This window comes from Cryptococcus neoformans, assembly GCF_000091045.1.
Source record: "Cryptococcus neoformans var. neoformans JEC21 chromosome 2 sequence".
In the NCBI taxonomy this organism is placed as follows: domain Eukaryota; kingdom Fungi; phylum Basidiomycota; class Tremellomycetes; order Tremellales; family Cryptococcaceae; genus Cryptococcus; species Cryptococcus deneoformans.
Window position 1 is genome coordinate 796,820 of NC_006684.1, and position 18,181 is coordinate 815,000.

At 47.2% G+C, this 18,181-nt stretch overlaps 5 protein-coding genes across 6 annotated transcripts in view; 2 read left to right on the top strand and 3 right to left on the bottom strand.

Annotated features, from left to right (window-relative positions):
* Positions 1–1,880: 1,880 nt before the first annotated feature.
* CNB02690 (conserved hypothetical protein) lies at positions 1,881–5,653 on the bottom strand. 2 transcript variants are annotated; one of them, XM_024656527.1, is made up of 12 exons: positions 5,442–5,653; positions 5,036–5,315; positions 3,787–3,841; positions 3,695–3,729; positions 3,438–3,638; positions 3,275–3,386; positions 3,055–3,225; positions 2,870–3,006; positions 2,620–2,822; positions 2,509–2,571; positions 2,322–2,457; positions 1,881–2,271 (listed from the first exon to the last, which is right to left on the bottom strand). In XM_024656527.1, exons 2-12 carry the CDS (start codon positions 5,293–5,295, stop codon positions 2,217–2,219), a joined length of 1,428 nt encoding a protein of 475 aa, XP_024512147.1. In that variant the 5' UTR covers positions 5,296–5,315; positions 5,442–5,653; the 3' UTR covers positions 1,881–2,216. The 2 variants fall into 2 exon arrangements, with proteins under 2 accessions (XP_024512147.1, XP_568856.1); XM_568856.2 differs by lacking the exon at positions 5,442–5,653 and having other exon boundaries at positions 5,036–5,348.
* A 1,407-nt stretch (positions 5,654–7,060) lies between these two features.
* On the bottom strand, positions 7,061–10,597 carry CNB02700 (Golgi to plasma membrane transport-related protein, putative). The gene is made up of 8 exons (XM_568859.2): positions 9,454–10,597; positions 8,996–9,392; positions 8,868–8,933; positions 8,735–8,815; positions 8,562–8,681; positions 7,957–8,511; positions 7,584–7,903; positions 7,061–7,532 (listed from the first exon to the last, which is right to left on the bottom strand). Exons 1-7 carry the CDS (start codon positions 10,492–10,494, stop codon positions 7,590–7,592), a joined length of 2,574 nt encoding a protein of 857 aa, XP_568859.1. The 5' UTR covers positions 10,495–10,597; the 3' UTR covers positions 7,061–7,532; positions 7,584–7,589.
* Positions 10,598–10,796: 199 nt separating this feature from the next.
* On the top strand, positions 10,797–13,605 carry CNB02710 (phospholipid metabolism-related protein, putative). The gene is made up of 6 exons (XM_024656528.1): positions 10,797–10,996; positions 11,039–11,352; positions 11,415–12,407; positions 12,466–12,994; positions 13,052–13,386; positions 13,460–13,605. The coding sequence occupies exons 1-4, from the start codon at positions 10,828–10,830 to the stop codon at positions 12,589–12,591; spliced, it is 1,602 nt and encodes a 533-aa protein (XP_024512148.1). The 5' UTR covers positions 10,797–10,827; the 3' UTR covers positions 12,592–12,994; positions 13,052–13,386; positions 13,460–13,605.
* On the bottom strand, positions 12,448–14,967 carry CNB02720 (expressed protein). Its single transcript, XM_568861.2, has 12 exons — positions 14,098–14,967; positions 14,006–14,043; positions 13,869–13,954; positions 13,790–13,813; positions 13,658–13,743; positions 13,545–13,602; positions 13,305–13,495; positions 13,174–13,253; positions 13,080–13,120; positions 12,902–13,017; positions 12,804–12,851; positions 12,448–12,754 (listed from the first exon to the last, which is right to left on the bottom strand). The coding sequence occupies exons 1-12, from the start codon at positions 14,916–14,918 to the stop codon at positions 12,697–12,699; spliced, it is 1,647 nt and encodes a 548-aa protein (XP_568861.1). The 5' UTR covers positions 14,919–14,967; the 3' UTR covers positions 12,448–12,696.
* A 2,208-nt stretch (positions 14,968–17,175) lies between these two features.
* The window catches only part of CNB02730 (expressed protein), a 2,270-nt gene continuing 1,264 nt past the window's right edge, over positions 17,176–18,181 (top strand). Inside the window, exons 1-5 of the mRNA XM_568862.2 lie at positions 17,176–17,520; positions 17,584–17,747; positions 17,805–17,818; positions 17,871–17,978; positions 18,041–18,152. Coding sequence (XP_568862.1) covers positions 17,302–17,520; positions 17,584–17,747; positions 17,805–17,818; positions 17,871–17,978; positions 18,041–18,152 — 617 coding nt within the window. The 5' untranslated portion in view covers positions 17,176–17,301. The remainder of the gene's footprint in view (positions 17,521–17,583; positions 17,748–17,804; positions 17,819–17,870; positions 17,979–18,040; positions 18,153–18,181) is intronic.

Below are 18,181 nucleotides of genomic sequence, written 5' to 3' on the forward strand. Positions count from 1 at the left end.
ATAGAAAAGAGATGAAAAATGAGACATAGAGAAGATGAGAGGTGGAACCGAGAGCCGATCGAACTGAGAATTGCGGATCGAAATCCCCTAGATTCCAAGTTTCATGCCCCATTTTTCAAATGGCTGGCCCCGGACGACTCCAAGTCTCAACCCCATTTATAAGGCTCTTAACAGGCAAGAATAAAACTGTACGGCGTAATATGCAGGGGAGGCCAACAGTCGGAAAATCATCGGGTTTCTTGTTTATTAAAATGTACCTGATCGAATATTTCCATAGCCATCTCCTCATCAGCATTCTTTTTCGGCCTTTGTTGTCTACAACGGCAGTGCGGTATACGTGTCAGTTAATGAGGCGACCATGAGTCATTTAACAAGGCGAAATTAGGACTACGGGGGACAGATGTTGACAATGCAGAGGCAGTTTGAAAATGAAGCAGAGGCATCTTGGGGGAAGAATGGAAAAAGGAAGACGACGGGAAGTATAGGGAGAAGAAGAAGACTCCGCTGATCCAAGGCCACTGCTTGTTGGACTTGACAGTTGTCCACACCTCGTTCAGGTGGGCGCATAGCTTATTGCTAGAGTGACAGACTTTTGCCAAGGCGTAAGCCTTGTCATTTTTAGCAAGTTTTAGCAGCGGACGAAGTAGAACCTGCCGTCTGTATTACTCCATCTTGAAAAGCTGACAAGTTCTATGCATCGGTCCGTATCTCGAGGATGGACAACAGACTCGCGCTAGCTCATTTTAGCCCATTATTGGCGATTTCTTCTGCCTGTGGGAGACGCTGGGTTTTTACCAAACATTCAGCGCTGTTGATGACTCTTTGAGGATCTTATGAAGGGTTGTCAGAACCATCGGTAGATAGGGTCCCAACATTGAGGAAGGATGTTGGTCGAAATGGAAAAAGTCGAAGGAAAGGGAGACAGACCGAGTAGAGAGCGCGGTTGGATTGTATATAAACCTCTTCACACCCTTACGAAGATCCCTTGACGATCAATATCATATGTATTAGACATAATATATACCTCCATCCTCACTATATGTCTACCGGTCGGTCATATCCATACCGACTACCTGCCTCTTACCTGGCCTTACAAGGGTATCATTCATCAGTGTCGTCGTCGTCATCGGTGAGGACACTACCGATCATCAGCGGCATGATATCAATGACAGTCAAAATATGCCGCAGCACAGCACCATCTACAACAACGCGGAGTTGAAGAAGTGTGGTGAGGGCAAGATGCGTCGTACCTAGAAACAATCGCAGTGCAACTAAAATTAATACAAAAAGAAGAATAGATAGATATTCACTTCCACCCACTTCTATTCTCCTTGATCTCTATTATTATGGCAGCGGCTGAGCTACTGGTGCTGACTGACAGCGAGAGAGTTGGGAGGTTCAAGATGAGCGGCTCCAATAGCAACCTTGCCTTTGGCAAAGTTATCCTTGGCCAGAGTGCTTAGGACTGACCTCGTCCTTGGCTTTTCGCGTAAGATCAGTGTTGTTTTTGCAAAGGTCTTTGACTTCTTGTATAGCATCATTGTATTGTTGTCATTGGTTTGGCCCAGCACTTGCTTAAACAAAAAAGGGAGGAGACCTTGAAGGCTGTTGTTTAGCAGCGCGTAGGTTGTTCAATATGTACCTGCAATCTACGTCGTCAGAATCGCTGATGGAGACTCATGATCTGTTGATTCTGTTGTTGAAAATTCATTTTGTAGCGTTGCAGCTGTTCAGTCACAGTTGGGGTTTCTTGAAAGTACGCCGATCTTTATGTAAGGAGATAGAGAGGGGGCGCAATAATCGACAAAGAAAAATATCTCAGGTATTTTGATTATGTATCTTGTAGCACATGGTGGTACGTCCCCAAAATTCACTGCGGCGGCCTTGAAAATCGTAATATGTTTACAAGATGTACGCTGTATTGGTATTACGCTTAAGTCAATGTGGACATTGTTTCCCACATATGATCATCTTTCCTAATTATCCAGCCAGTTATTACCATTGGTTGGTGCGTATTAAATCTTACAGATAACAATCTCCTGTTTGTACGACACAATACATGGCTGATGGCATCGGTTGGTATGCAAAGAAATTCCGCTCTTCAATCGTATGTGATGTAAGATTCCCTTTTTCCAAACTGGACACAACTATCATTGTTGAATTGATATATTTTGGATTTACAAATATAGTGGTGCTGGCTAAACCTGAGGCGGTTCTTATGCCCTAGGCCTCCTTGATGCCTCAGAGGCCATACGAATAGCCCAAGTGAGCCTATTGAAATGATCAGCTTCGTTTCCGAACATTACAAGAGCAACCCTTACTCGTAGCTCTTGGTGGCATCCTCAAAGGAAGAAAGAATGTGGGGGTCGGGGCCGCCTTCGATACAATCGATGAAAGATGAAACCTCAGAGAAGAAGGGGTCATCATCAGTGTAACTGTGACGTTCCTCGTGATCATCTACAGGCAAAGTTAGGATTGCACTGTATCAACATCCATTAGGGTGCTCACCTCCAGGACGTCTGACGTAGAGAGTAGGAGAGTTGTAAGGGTCGATAAGCCTCATGTGGTATCCTGTGTGCGAGTCAGGTTAGAAAAACATTTTGTTTGATTCAAGCTCACCATCGGCCCAGACTTCCAGTTCGCAAGAGTACGCAGTACCCTGAAGAGCAACGGCGTGCTGGAATGATCCGACTGCACCGTTTTCGTACTTCCAGATGGCACTGGTAAGACGGGGAACCCTCAAATCCTCGTCGATCTTGGACTCATCGATGGGAATCTTGGAAAGCTTTCCAGGCTCTTCGTACCATTCAACGGAGCGAGAACTGAAATTCAGTCAGTTACGGAAGGTACACTGATATTCTGCACTTACGCGATACTGTTCATATCGACGTCACCGCCGAAGTACCTAGATAAATCACAGAAATGAGTACCTTGTTCGATGACAGGGCCCATGTCAATGGCCTTGTTCCACCAGGCAGGCTTGGCAATAGCCTCATAAGCACAAGACTGTATGATATGATTAGCGAACTTGCACTCATTTACACGAGGACTCACGTAACGGGCATTGGTGGCCATAACAGTAAGGTTGTTCTCATGGATGATCTGTTTCATCTTCTGAACGCATTGGAGATACCTGAGCATGTATCCGACAGACACAATATTGCCATTCTCGACGAGCCTTTGGGTGACCTCCTTGGCAGCTTGGACAGTACCGGTGCCCACGGGCTGACTAGAGTTCAGCTAATCTGAATAGCGGTAACGTCATAAAACTCACCTTCTCAATGAAGTACGCTGTTTTGGGGAAGAGCTTGAGCATCTGGATTTCAAGATCTTGCCCCTTGGTAGTACCGCCACGATAGGCAGGAGGGCAGCCTACAACGATAGCGCTTGTCAAATGAATCAGCATTTGACTTGAATCAGGAACCGGTAATATTCACTTGGGGTCTTGTATGCCTTGGTTCTTCAAATCCGCGTGGTAGTCCTCAATAGTTTTATAGACTTTAGTGTCTTTGTAAGCAGACTCGACGAAAGATTGTCGCTTGCCGTCAAGCACCTTTTCGGCACGTTCAAGTGAAGGATCAATAAGAGCGGTGACCTTCAAACGGGGACCGAGTTTGTGTTCAAAACGGAAAGAATGGCTAAAGGTGCATTAGCAAGAAGTCGGAGTTTTAACATGCACTAGAATCTAGCTCACTTCCAAGGACCCTCGTCGGACCCAAACATGATATTCTACAGGAGAATATTACTATCAGCTGGGAACAACAAAGGATTGAAGGTCAGACTCACGCCAGCACCAATCATGACCACGTTGAAATCCGCTCCGGGCTCAGGAGGAGGTTGTCTAAACATAGCGTCAGGTGCCATAGCAGTGACAGCGATTCCACGACGATGAGAAGGGGCAAGGGGCGCATTGCAATGTTCGGTAAATCCATGCCGAGGGAGGAGAAGAGTCGAGGTGGAGATAAACCGTTTCCGGAGAGGAAGAAGATCGGGCGATCGGACAGTGGAATTTGCAAGAAGTTGCCGTTTCAAACAAGTGCCCATGCGGATGATAGCGGGAGTTGGGATGATGATTGCGTGAAGGTTGGGGTGCATGTTGGGTGAGGGGTTTCGAGTGGTTGCAAAGCAAGTTGAAAGTAATTGAAGTTGAGAACACGTGTGACAGGATAAAGGTCACGATTCCAAGTTGAAGGACGCATTTTATATCCCAAGGGCAACAACCGCGTCAGAAGGAAAGGTTTGTTGTCGTGCAAGGTTGCGGAGCCAAAGGTATGGTCGAGAAACCGATGTTTCGCCGCACGGATCAGCAAAACCAGATGTAGCACATACAGTAATCACGTGGTAAAGGAACCATAAAAGAGATGGACGTCGCAAGTGATGGATGATGCGCGAGCAATGAATGTTGGCGCAAGGAAAGTCGCCAAATTGATAATTATTGAGGTGTTAAGAGGAGGAATTATCATTGTGATGGGTATTCCCAGCCATCAACGAGGGAAACAAGATGGTACGCCAACATCGACATTTGTATCGTACGCCATATGGCAGGGAAGCAGGATATGTAACCCGGACGGATGGGCGTGCCGGGAGTAAAATGTATGGATTGGGGATGAAAGATGGAAACAGTTTGGTGACGATGGACAGTGCGCGAAGGAAAGGAAGGGCGAGGGATAATCGGCCAGACGCAGCGGCCAAGCGACGGTGCCAGCCGACAACCCGTGGGGACCCGCGGACACCCGCAGAGGCGAGGAGCGAAGTCAGGTGCAGGGTAAAGAAAAGTGCCCGTCGCCGCCACAGCATTTCAACGCCATATACAGAGCAGCGCGAGCAGGCATCCAGCGTTTGGGGTGGAGGCACCGTGCGTGCATGATTCGACCGAATGCCAAAGGAAGGGCAGACGAGTCCATAGCATGAAGATCGGTCCGAAATCAAAAATAAAGAGGTAAAAATGGGGAGATAAAGAAGGAAGAACACACATCAGCAACCTTGTTCATCCCTGGGAATCGACCGAAACGATACAAGATCGAGTATCACTCACGTATCCATTCGGACAGGCTTGTCCACGTTGATACCGGAATGGGGGGCCTCCTCCATACCTCCATCTCCCAAAGGAAGCGAAGCTTCAAGCTTGCTGATAGGAGAAGATGTGAAGGCCCGCGCAAACAGAGAGCTCCGGAGCCCAGACGTCTTGAGGGTCACAGGTGCTGGGAGAGCACGAGAAAAAGTCGAGAGGGGGGCATGGCGAGAGAGGACTGCTTGAGGAAGCCGAGCGCGAAGAAGGGGAGCACGGAACGACATCTGGATTGTTGTTTGGTGTTCTGCGAATTCGAAAACGACAAATGAAGTAAGACGCACGAAATAAGACGCATGGAAAAAGAACAAAGGCAAAAGTCATCAGCGCGTCTCACGGAGATGACGAAACAACCGGAAGGAGGAATACTGACCAGTAGTATGTGTCTACGACGGTGGTATGCTCCACAACTTGAATCGACCTGTTTCGGGTGTTCGGGTGAAAGAACTTCTCTCGAAATCCTTCTGCGATCGGAGATAGGAAGTTGTGGTTGGGGGGTAAAATGGAGGAGCTTGATTCCAGAAGTGGGAATGACTTGCGATTTGCTCTGCTATTTATATGAACGGTATTCGCTCGTGTCTTGTTGAATCCAATTCTTGTGCATAAAATTTATTCATTTTGATTGTTTCTCCTCCTTCGCTCTCGCTCCTCTTTCGTAGGGCACACAGGGGCAAAGGAGACATGAGATGAAAATGAGGAGTTCGGGGTTCGTGGTCTGCTGGCTAAGACTGCAGTGTTCTGCAAGGGAGGGCGTCGTCTGTCGTCATCGTGTCAACCCCAGTCGTGAACGATTGGCCAATAAGCATCCAAAAAGTCATTACCGGCGGCACCCGTACCTTGCATCCCACCTTAGTCCCACAGCATTATTATTACATCCCACTCCCAGGAAAAGGACTTCCCCACGTTAAACGAAGAAATGCACCCTATCTGTTTGCGGTTCGTGGTCGGCTTCCACCTAACCCCCCGCCTTGGCGCTGTTGCACCCCGGCGGCAGACTGCAGGCAGGCTTGCTCACTAGCTCACACCTATAAAAAAAGTCAGGGAAAAGGCGCCAGGTGTGGGGTATATGAAAATAAAATGACGCAAGCTCTATTCGTTATGCTATGTACTGCACCACAGACTCTATACAACAGTCGCACCCAATTTATTCGTTTAACAGATCAAAGCTATACGTTCAGCAATAATTTATAAGTGCAGTCTGTGGCCTCCCCGCCCCCATCTCATTTTTGGGGACGCAAGAATCGTTCGTTGTATCGCAGAGATATTCGTTATTTTAGGCTCGACAAAGTCCTCGACGGACATCGGCCGGTCTCCAGCGAGGCACGAAAGTTTCGAGGAAGGGCTTGTCGCAAATTTGCAGGGGTTGTCGGAGTGATTTTGGTCTTTTTCGACCATTTTCAAACGACCACTGTTCATGCATACAAAGGTAATAAGACCTAAATATTTCAGAGGATGATACTACAGGACAAGGCCTTTCTTCCACAGGATAAATATTGGGTCTGTAAATAGCCCAGTGTCATGCATAACGGCCACAAAGTCAGGGTTCATCTCAGATTTGATTCCTTCGGTAAAAAAAAGAGCGGCAACGAAGGTATTTCACTATTGTTACACCTTCGCCCTCATCCGCCTTACATGAAACACCTGTCGGCTTTGATGCAACCAATCCCTCACCCTAGCCACCTCTTTACGCTTCCCATGCCGTAGGCGACCTCTTGGACAAATTTTGCCGACTCCTTCCCTAGAATTAGACAAATCCATCTTGGTGAAGATGTTCATGTGCATTTGTGCCATTGCGCCATTCTGAGCTGTGATTACTTACTGTGCGTACTATACAGAACATTGCAGTTTACTACGACGGCGAAGAAGAGTCCAGAAAAAACTACAGGACTATTAGTTGCCATCCTTTTGTGAGTTGTACTGGTACTGTATCCGTCATCCACAAGCAACTGTATTTAAGTACATAGGATCCTTTGCCATGCATCAGAGCATAATGGTAATGTAGTGCATTCTTATCTGACAACCGCCCGCTAAAATTCGAGATAATTAACCAATGGCTATCATTCGCTCTAACAGCTTATGAACATAGTTTGAGCCTGACCAAAATAAAAGGTGAAAGAAAAAGAAAAAAAAGAGAAATGTGACCGACTAGCGTGAAGGTTAGCTTCATGTAAAGATTCACTTACAACTGAGAATGTCGATACACCGTGAATCTCTTGATCTCGGTCTACTGTACCACAAACAATCGAACGGTGCTGTCAGTGTGCATTATACACAAACACAATTTGATAATGGAATGAAGAGCATAGCCAGGCAGAGGGCGGCTGACATGGGCGGAGCTTTAGGGGACAAGAAGGCGGGGGCAGATCACTTGATGTTTGTGAAGGCTAGGCGATAGTAACAGAGAGAAAGGAAGATGAGCGAAGTAGTTAGAATCGTAAGGTACACGATTTTTAATTCTGGTATACTAATGCGGCTGCGTCAATAGACTGTTTTCCATACCCGCTGTACTACTCACAAATCATTAGTCCTTCCTCGTCCTTTTGTTTTCGCCTTCCTCTCCTTCACTATCATACGACCTTTTAGGTGCTGTCGTTGTGTCATCATTTTCCACAATGAGATCGGCATTCACCGCAGTCTCCTCTTCTGGTATGCTTGCCCTTATTGCCTTGCCTTCTTCATCGTCATCCAACGTCCCTTCATTCGTCTCATATCCTCCCTCGTCATCATCTCCAATGTCTTTTACAAGCTCTTCCTCGTCCTCATATTCAACATCACCAATAGCTTCGTCCTCATTTGGAGTGACTTCCACATCAGCTAGAGCGTCCCTGCGTGGGCCTAGTAATACTGTGAGCCTTAGAAGCCAATAAGGTAATGATGAGAAAACTTGCCTGCTTCGGCTGTGTCTCCCACAAGACCTGCGTCGTTTTCCACTTCGAGTCTGGAGGAAAGATGATCGGCGTCGTCGTTTTCACCTACCCCGGCATGCCTCGCTGACTTGCTCGTCTCTTCGACCTTCATTTCCATTCCCGCGCCAGTCTCAGCATTCTTCGGGTCGCTTTTTTCTACGATGGCTGGAAGTCTAGACGGTTCCGCCTGTTCAGCAGTCAGTTTGGATTTGTCCGATTCAGAAACAAGGACGAAGCCGGCTTCATCCGAAACAGTGTAACTTGATAAGGAATCCTGGCCGGCTGAGACCTTTGGAGACAAATGAGCCACTGAAGATGAAGCATCTTTTGAAACAGGACTATCTTCTTCTCTAAAGTCAAAGTTCTCTTTGGAGCGCTCCGAAAAATCTTGGTACTCGTTCGAGCTACCATCATCTTCAGCTCCAGCATCAAAATCTGCTTGACCATCTCCTGGCGTTGATGATGCATCGACCACTGATTCGCGAGTCGAATCAGCTTGATTCCTCTCGGTTGCCTGAGGTGATCCAGCAGCAAGGCCTGAAACATTATCAATAACGTTCCCCAGTATGGTATAATGAAATACTGACTCTCAGGAAGTAAATTATCCGCTGGATCTTTCTCTTCGGACTCTTCCGGCCAAACAGCATCGACATCTGCCTCGCTATTGTCCAAAACTTCGACAATATCATTCTTGTCTTCATTGCCTTCTAACGGCAGCAGTCAGATTTCCAATTCATTACAATTGTACATACGCTCTTACCTCTGCCAGCAGCATTGACTGCCGGTTTTGAATCCGTGACTGGGAGTTCAAGTGGTCGGACTTGGGTGGTTTCCAAAGGTCCTAGTTAATTGTTAGTCTGGCAACAAAACTATTTCAGAACAGCCAGTCTCACGATGTAATGCTCGGGCGGATACGTCTTTAGAGTTATCAACACTAAGGTCAAAATCTTGCAATTCCCCTGTATAAAGAAATGAGAAAATGATTGTAAGTTTCGAGCAATGAGCAATAAAAATGACTTACCATCATGATTCTTGTCTGAAGCCGCTTGCCTACCTTCTTCATCGGTGTACTCATCCTCAACACTCTCACCTATATTCTCGGGTTCATCGTCATAGGCTGCCTCTTCCTCTACGTATTCCTCATATTCATCATCATCATCATCGCCTCCGCTGCTTTCGAGCTTCTTTTCTGTGTGACCTTTCACTCCACTGTAATCCTGATTTTCTTGATCATGAGGCGGTTCTTCGCTGGTACTTCTACTTCTAGCAGCTTCCAACTCTGACTGAATAGCGTTGAACCTCGTAATAAACCTGGAAGATTCCCAGGACAAGTGAAGCTGGACGGGTTCAGGTAGATCACAACCATGATAAAGGTTCATAAGTTCCAAAAATGTTATCGATTGGAGATTCACATCATCCTTTTGCCGACGCATTAGCTTCAGTAGTAAACGTGTTAGAAAAAAGATCCGGCATGCTCACCTCAGACATCTTAAGATCCATAAGTTTCTCAGTTATCACCATTCCATCACCTGCACTATTGATTAATCCTTCCTTTGCGCATTCTGCCCGTATTGCACCCCAAACGTCCGCCAGACTTGCTTCAGCTAGCTCTAATTGTCGATTCTTGAGCCACACAGGAATCTGCCCGGGATCGCTCTCGACACTGGCAAACAGAGCGCGCGCGGGAGACAAGGAAGCAGGCAAAGCGCTCGCGGGAAGATGCAGAATAATAGATGGAAGATTCTCCGGGGTTAATGGCTCGTCATCGTAATAATCCTGCTCGCCATCGTATTCCGCATCGTCTTCATACACGTCGTTAGAGGTGGGCGCGATTTTTTCTTCTTTGATCATTGAAGAGTCACGCTGAGGTGCAGCAATGGCACTTGAAGACGTAGCTACAAAGTCATTTCGCACTGGGTCGGTCGTGGAACCGTCAACAGACACGCGGGCATCGGGAGCTAGCGCGACGTCTGTTCCCTCTTCTAACGCAGTAGAGTCAGCCGCCAAAACGTCATTCACCTCTCCAAGGAGCTCTTGCTTTCCTGTTTCATGAATATTACTTTCGCCGGATTTTGTATCGCTATGTGTCACTTCCTGTTCGTAAGTAGCGATCGAGGCTACTGAATCGGCAGGAAAATGAGCAGCTACCAGAGGGTCAACCGCTAAGGGCTCGTCGTCTGCTGCTGACGACTGTGGCAGATTGCGCTGTTCTGCGTCCAACAATCCAGGCGTTGCAGCACGCATCTCAAGCTCAGGAGTACGAGAGGAGGCATTCTGCACTTCTGAAGGTGGGTGGGAAAATATTGAGGCTTGCGCAGGAGCGACATCGACAGGTTCCGCTCGCGTGGGAGGGTCCATGTCAATCCTTTCTTCTTCTTCTTCGTACACATCAGCTGTGCCTTCTCCATCGCCCATAACTTCATCACCATCCCCGTCTTGCCGCTCTTCGTGCATGTGTTTGCCCCCCAGGTCTTCGTCCATTCGCTCGTCTTCCGACCACCGATCGATATCAATGTCCATTGTTAAGATAGATGGCCTGCCGATTGGGACTGGACGTATCACTGCCGGTGTCGTATTGTGTATAGCAGCGCAAACTAACAGAGTAGATTCAGGATGATTATTAGGAAACCTGGCGTCTGTACATACATTTCATTGTGCTTGTATCGACTGTGGCGGGGATAGTGGTGGCTCTGCTGCAGGAGGTGGTGGTGGCAACGGGAGTAATTAAAATTCCACGTAAGGTTTGATCTTGTTGAATACGTAAGAAGTGTTTCGGCGGCCGAGGGGCTGTTTGGCTCCCTATGTTTCTGGATTTCCACTCCTGCAAGCAAGTACGCCTACTAACCAGCACGCATGGCCCATGGACTCTTCCACGCCTATCCGCCCCCATCGAGAGCCTGCCTCCTCGAATGGCTCGCTGAAAACCTTGTCTATACCTCCCCATCTCTCACTATCCAGCCCATGAGCTCATCATCCGGCTACAGGATTGTTGCAGAAAGAGACATCGAAATTGGCGAACTGCGTAAGTTACTGGGCATGTGCAATTGTCACTGATTCCTCCTAGTGCTATCTTTACCAAAGCACTCTATCCTGTCGCACCAGACAGCCTCTCTCTCAGCTATTACTCATTTATCCTCAGCCTCGCATACCATCCTGAATCTTTCTCTTTGCCTACTCCATGAGATACGCCTGAGCGTCAATTCCAAGTTCTATGGCTATTTACAAAGCCTTCCACGGGACATGGGAGCAGGTCTCCCCCTTTTCTGGCAGACAGGAGAGGGTGTCGAAGTCGAAGATGGGGAGAGAGGATTACAATGGCTGAAAAGCACCGAGGCCGAAAAGGAATTACGCAAATCCGAAAGACAAGGTCTCTCACTGGTGGGCACAGTGTTCATGCGATTACTGTATCGTCCTCTCTGGCTGAATTATATTATCAATAGTCCGACGTTTATGCTTTCTATCTGCGCACGTCACACCTCCTTCCCCCCACCCCAACTGACCCATTGCCATCCCCCTTCCTAGCATTTGTTCATGCCTATACCCTTATCTCCACTCGTGCATTTCTAATCGATCTGTATCATCTCACTGCATTATGCCCCTTTGCGGATTTGTTAAATCACTCTGCTGTCCCCCATACATGTCTGGCTTCTGACGACTTCGTTTGTTATATTTGCGGGTCGTTAAACGTCTGCGAGCATGACTTATCCCGTCCGGATGGGCTAGATGAGAATGGAACACCTCGAAGACTGGCGCATTTGTCACAAATGGAGATAGCACGGCTGAAAAACGAAAATGACAACATCGAAATGCGTCTAGAAAGGCCAGTGAGAAAAGGTGAAGAGGTGTTTAATACATATGGAGATGTTGGCGACGGACGTTTGCTTGCAGAATATGGTTTCATCGGAGAAGAGTTTGCCGACAAGGGCCTTACCTGGGAAATGGAGGACATTTTCCCCAATTCTCGCGAACTTCATTTCAATATCACTGGGCAAGGTTGGGTGGACCTTTGCAAGCAACTTTCATCAGTCACATGCCATGGTGACGGATTGAGTAATTGGACTGAAGGCTTCGGAGACGTCGACGACGGTCTGCTATGCCCGCAAGAACCCAGCGATCCAGGCTTACTAAATCTTGATCAGTCTGCTAGGCTTTCAATCGTCATGTTTGCACTCTGTCATCTGCGTGTCGACCAGGGCGCCATACCGTCCGACGAACATCTCATCATCGAGTATTTTCAGTATGTTACGGCTGGCGTAGTACCAGAGCTGGCACGGAGCTGGACCGAATTGCAACAAACGGGCGTAATAAAAACTTATCAACCGTCAACTACGACCATACGGACGGCGAGGTTTGTCTATCAGCTGCTTCAGTCTAGATTGAATGCTATGTACAAACCACAGCTATCGCAGGCAGAACTCTTAGATTTTCGCGACGTAAGTAACGTCTGACATATGCCGGACTGAAATTATCCCAAGCTCATTCGCATCGCAGTCTTTGGACCCCATCAAGGATAAACGTCAGATCTTGGGGTTGACTCTAGCAATCAACGAGCGAGGGCTATTGCAGTCGGCATCGAATAAATGGCTACAGTTTCTGTCTGCATTTGAGGAGCAGTAGACGTCACGACACATTGGCGAATGGCACGCGATTGACAATGATGTGCTTTTCCTTGTTGGAGCGTAAAACTATGATGATCCTACATGCACACACATGATGATCCCTTCAAAAACAATCGTCGTCGCTATCGTCATTTCGAAACCGCCAACCACGATGATAGGTGCTATAACAGCGATTAGTTGATTGCGGCTAGGGAATGGTTTGCAACTCACCTAGTATCTCGCGATCTCCTCATACCCGCAATGCTGGCCATATTGAGGCTTGGGAATGCTTTCAGCTGTGATAATGAACACCACATCCTTGGACTTACTATCCCATTGAATCGTACGATGGTTCATTCATCTTGCTTTTGCCTTTTCCGCCAGTAGTGCCAGTAGGCCATTCATTTCGACACCAAACACACGTAACATCTTTTCCAGATTTTTTCTATAAGACATGAGCTGATGATCCAGTATCAAAGATACAATAAAAAACTTGGATATACGTACAGCGGTTACCGCCCACATCCTGAAACATTCAGCGTGTAAGGCTGCAAATTCAAAGTTGGCCAATCATCCCGTAAAGCCAGAAAAAAAAACCTACGACGGCCACATCCACTAAGGGAATCGTCATAAACCAGTTTTTCGTTGACATCATCCTGTTGAGTCATTTCCTCGTAGCATCTATATACAACAGGTCAAAATTTCGTTTTTCACCAAGCAAATATCACATACACCGGGCAATCTTCCCCAATCGCTTTGATTCTTTTCCCATCAAAGTGTTCATTGTCACCGGATGTTGAAGTAACTTGCTCAGGTAAATTTCCAGTCGCACGTAGATAAGCATCTCGCACACTAGGAGGAACGGCAACTGAACCAGTAGGTGCAGGAGGGGCATGTCGAAAAACCCACTGAACCTCGGCAGCCTGTTTAATGCGTTAGCACCATTTCGAGACATGCAAGTCAGAAACTGACTGTCAGGCCCTTTTGATACCAGATACTAGAATCTTCGGGCACTTTGAGTACTTTGAGGCTATCCGTCGTAGGTCAGCATGCAACATGTCATTATGCAGATAGTGGGGACTGACAAGACAAAAATGATATGCTTGCAAGGAGAGTTACCTTTGATGCAATCTGGACAATCACAATTGGGAAAGTTGCCGATGGTCACGGTCTGCCTGATATGTCAGTTACACGAATGAGAGCACCAAGAGACTTACATATACGTTGCCCGTGGAGCCGAGCTGGTGCAAAGTGACTGTGTAAGCTCTCTCTAAACGGCAAGGTCAGGTAACATACAACTTTGAAGAAATCCACTTGATTAGGCGCATTGGCGTAAGGCACACGTTCAATCATAAACATGCGTTGAGACATCGCACGATCGCCTAAAATAAACATACTTGCTCAGTAAAGACAAATACGCCGAAAGAACCTACATCTGTCCATAATTGTTTTCGGACAATGGCTACGCCCTCTGTAACATTGTTAGACCAGCATATACATAAAAAATGAAATAGGAGTCGCTGACCTTGCCGGCCGTTTATACATCGGGTCAACCTTCGCCTTTTTGGCTCGTTTATGCACTGATGTAGCAGGCTGTGAAGGAATGACCGTAGATTTATCAAGGGTAGACAGTGAATGAGGACTCTTTTTCTGGTATTGCTGCCGTTGGCGTCCTTTCGTATCCATTTGCATTTGTTGCGTGACGATAGCGTCTGACTGTTGTCGCAGTTGAGCTTGGTACGCCTCAAATCTCGCCTCGCCATCTGACTGGGTCTTCATTCCATGTTTCCGCTTGATTCGACCCGCTTCAATGGCCTTGATGGTGTTGTCTGTATCATGGGGCTGCCCTCTTTTTCGGGAAGAAGATGAGGCAACCTGTGACGAGCCCATCTGGTCAACGTGGGCGACGGGCTTGTGGTCTGCGCTTTTGAGGTCTGTGTTTTCCTTCTTGACTGACTTGCGCATTTTCACATCCTGTCTAGCCGTTTTTTCGGCTACATCGTACTGAGAATGTTTGGAATTAACCTCTTTCCTTTTATAGGATGGAGCGTTTCCCCTTTCGATCCCAATCGATATTGATGGCGATTCCAAGACGCTAGGCGTGATTATGCGGGTGGAACTACCAGCTATAGAAGATGCTGCTCGGTAATTAGGAGCCGTGGATGATTGTCTTATAATATCAGAGTCATTAAGATGATTTCTTATCGTCGAAGATCGCCGTGATGATGCAGAATGAGAGGTGACAATGGTGGATGTGCTAGGAGCGGCGAATGAGAGGCCATCACCACTATCCTCATCGAAAATAGCGGAGGGCGATGGCAGGCGAAGCTCTGGTCTGGAAGACATGAATGGCCGTACAAATAGTGCGAAGAAGGCAGATGTGGTCAAGGGCTTGCTGATACATGCGAACGAATTATAATAGTACGCTTGCTGCTGAAAGGCTCTCGAGATGAAATGGTCCAAGCTTGAAGTTATGACGCAATGGAATTTCAACTGGTGTACGATATTATGACTACTCATACTGGTAGGATGACCGCGAAATATGGCAGTTTTGTTCATTTCGCTTCGAATTCCGATCCTACCATGTTTTTACGGGGTATAGTTGATATGCTTTGTGATTAACAAACTGAATGATCACTCCCGCCAGAAGGTATTGTTTTCTGTAATCCGACGTATTCGTTCTCATCGTCCGCCATTACTTCAAGTACTTCCATTCGCTGCCTGCCTGATTTCTTCGTCCATAACTTTCGATCACGCCTTGCAGTTGTGTCCTGGATGTCCTTCGTCTCCTGATGAGTATCGAGACATTACTCAAACGTCTCGATCCGACGATCATGCCCATCCGCGTCTCTGAAAACCTCGTCGGAATGACCACGTGTCAGAATAGCCGGCCGTCACTTCCTCTGTGGCAGACGCGCTAGCTCAAAGGATGCCTTCCCTGTGGCCAGTAGTACGAGCCCACCGCCTGTGATTGGAACGAATGCCGGTGGTGTTGATAGAGCTCTGCTGTTTTTGGAATAGGCGATGATGACGGTCAGGAGGTAGCGGGAATGATGTGCGGCAGACGAGAATTCATTTTCACAGGTCCCACCGTACAACATCCCTGCTATAAAACCAAAGATCCTCCTCTCGTCTTCCTGAACTCACTCCCTAAATCTGGCCCGGGCCCAACTACGTTCTGCGGCCTTGTCCAGATCTTATCTCTCTTGGATCTCCAGAGAACCGATCTATGACAACGTCGCCCTCAATCGCCCCTCATTACGATACACTGTTCCTCCCCTACATTAATCGCGTGTCCAGTACATCGCTATTACGCATCTCCACAACGTCAGTAAACCCCGTCAATATGCCCTCACAGCTCGACACTTCAGTAATAGCTCTCATTATCGAGCATTTGGCAGTACTTGCGCCATCAACGGCCCTTTTGATAAGTCGACAGTCATACGCCCAATCTGTAGAAGCGGTTTATCGCGACGCCACCCTTCATACCAAGTCCTCAGTCGATAGCTTCATGATGGGTGTTTTGGATCCTGTCGGATGCAAGCGTATGGCTCTACGTCACGTTAGAAGCATTACCCTCTACGATGGCACATGCCTTGAATCGATCCTCGCACACGAGTCCTCAAAGGAACTTCTGCCTGGTCTGCAGGCTTTGATCATCCAAATACCGAACGAACGAGAGTCACCTCATATCACGACTTTACAGTTCACCTTTCCAAACCGGCCATTTGATACCTGCCTTATCACAATCTTCGATGCTAGACCAGAACCACGACTGGCAAAAACAGCTGCTTCTGTCGTCTACGCTTTGATAGAGCGAAGCTTTGCTCGACAATTTACGTTTGATGTTAGAACCTTGGATGTCAGGAACTCCGTAACGATACTTGACCGTATGGTAAAGCTGAAGATGCTTGGTGATCGCAATTGCTTGGCTGATACGCTAGTCATCGAGAGAATCATCTTCGCGATGGTCTTCTACCGAGATAATGAAATTTTTGAACAGGAGCTATTACAATGTGCGCATTGTCGTACAAAGCTTGAGAGTGCCATTTGGCAGCAAAGTGGGCAGAAAATGAAGATCGCAAACGAATATCATATAAATCTACTCTGAATTAATCAGTAACTGTACGTTTGGTAGATTATTCGGTGGAAACGTTGTCTAACCACTGCTACTGTCCCCATCGTGTTGAAGACCACCGTAGGAGAGCATTTTCTGTTGTTGTGGACAACGTGAAGTCGTCGCCATCAATCTAATCATCATCTTACCCTGGGCAAGGATATGTAAGATTGGGGAGCTACTATGAAGTAACAAAACAGTAACTTGCAATAATGTATTGTAGATCTCCCGCCCTTGTCCATAGCTGCTGGAGTCAGATCAAGTCAGTTGAAAAAGAAAACCGCAGCGGTTCAAATGGTATAACGTCCGTCCGTCGTACGTAGAGCAGATATATAGTCAGTTGTACATACGTAATTCGTTTTCCGCGTTGTTTGTTTGTTGTTGCCGTCGGGGTTCAAATACTCGGAGGTCCCCGCTTGGACTGTAAATAACCATCATAATCACCGTTTATTACATTTACGACGTAACTTGTCGGGCCGCGAGAACGAATTCCTACTACGTATGGCTGTCAATCTCTTCTCATTCTTTCCGCCATCCAGTTCCTCCAACAGTTTTCATCGGGTACATCAATAGAACATCTTCCATAGCTGGCATGCGTACGGAAGCATAAACATGGCAACAACACCTGTTTCCACGGATCTTGGGCCAGTAACGGCCAGCGTCACGGCCACTCTTTTCGACGTCATTGCCACTTCAATCTCTTCAGTCTCGGTCGGCGAAACACCCTATGAAACACAAACTCTAGCTGGGTCAAATGACACTACCCTGTTTGATGGAGGTATGGGAATGCCAGACACGGCATCCGGGGATAGCGAGGGAAGCTACATTCTAGTACGTAGCCGAGAAAACAATGAAGCTACGCAGATTCTGACGGTCACGTCCATGGTGATGCAGAATACATTTATTGGCCTTTTTATAGTCCTTGCATCCTCCGTATTCAATGCCCTAGGGTTGAATATGACCAAATTAGATCATGTGAGGCAGCAAAGCATTCCAAAAGGGCAGAGGAAGAAGGAATACTTGCGGTTGCTTTGGTTATCGGGAATGGGAATGTACATGTGGGTATTTTTGTCCTAGAGCGTAGTATTGCGGCATGAGCTGAAGATCAATGACAGAGCTTCACAAGTTTGTATGCCAAGACTAAAAAATCGACACACTGAGCTGCGACTGATGCATTGCAGTTGGATCGCCATTAGCACTTCGCTACCTTCGTCCTGACTGGGTCGCGCCCTTGGGCTCGTCATCCCTCGTTTTCAACTTTCTCTTCGCCTACTGGCTTGTCGGTACTCGTAAATTTTGTTCTATTTCTGGTGACTGTACGTATGAGCAGAGCTGACATGATGTATTCCAGCGGTCACTACTTCTGATATAAGAGGAACGGCAGTGATCATACTGGGTGTCATTCTGATTATCGTCTTTTCCAGTATCAATCATGGGCTGCAGCAAAGTCTTAGTATCGAGCGGTATGTGTCTCGAATCGGTCACCATCGAC

Bases quoted from the DNA above. Each gene is read 5' to 3' on its own strand.
- CNB02690 (XM_024656527.1), bottom strand. From the start codon at position 5,295: ATGTCGTTCCGTGCTCCCCTTCTTCGCGCTCGGCTTCCTCAAGCAGTC. The intron at 3,639-3,694 runs GTGAGCTAGATT...ATGCACCTTTAG, and splicing joins TCCGACGAGGGTCCTTGGAA to CCATTCTTTCCGTTTTGAAC. The intron at 2,572-2,619 runs GTGAGCTTGAAT...ACTCGCACACAG, and splicing joins ACTGGAAGTCTGGGCCGATG to GATACCACATGAGGCTTATC.
- CNB02720 (XM_568861.2), bottom strand. From the start codon at position 14,918: ATGTCTTCCAGACCAGAGCTTCGCCTGCCATCGCCCTCCGCTATTTTC. The intron at 14,044-14,097 runs GTCAGCGACTCC...ACAATGTTACAG, and splicing joins ATGTATAAACGGCCGGCAAG to AGGGCGTAGCCATTGTCCGA. The intron at 13,254-13,304 runs GTATGTGATATT...TGTTGTATATAG, and splicing joins ATTGGGGAAGATTGCCCGGT to ATGCTACGAGGAAATGACTC.
- CNB02700 (XM_568859.2), bottom strand. From the start codon at position 10,494: ATGGACATTGATATCGATCGGTGGTCGGAAGACGAGCGAATGGACGAA. The intron at 9,393-9,453 runs GTGAGCATGCCG...CGTCGGCAAAAG, and splicing joins TGGATCTTAAGATGTCTGAG to GATGATGTGAATCTCCAATC. The intron at 8,512-8,561 runs GTCAGTATTTCA...ATAATGTTTCAG, and splicing joins GGATAATTTACTTCCTGAGA to GCCTTGCTGCTGGATCACCT.
- CNB02710 (XM_024656528.1), top strand. From the start codon at position 10,828: ATGGCCCATGGACTCTTCCACGCCTATCCGCCCCCATCGAGAGCCTGC. The intron at 10,997-11,038 runs GTAAGTTACTGG...GATTCCTCCTAG, and splicing joins CATCGAAATTGGCGAACTGC to TGCTATCTTTACCAAAGCAC. The intron at 11,353-11,414 runs GTGGGCACAGTG...TATTATCAATAG, and splicing joins AAAGACAAGGTCTCTCACTG to TCCGACGTTTATGCTTTCTA.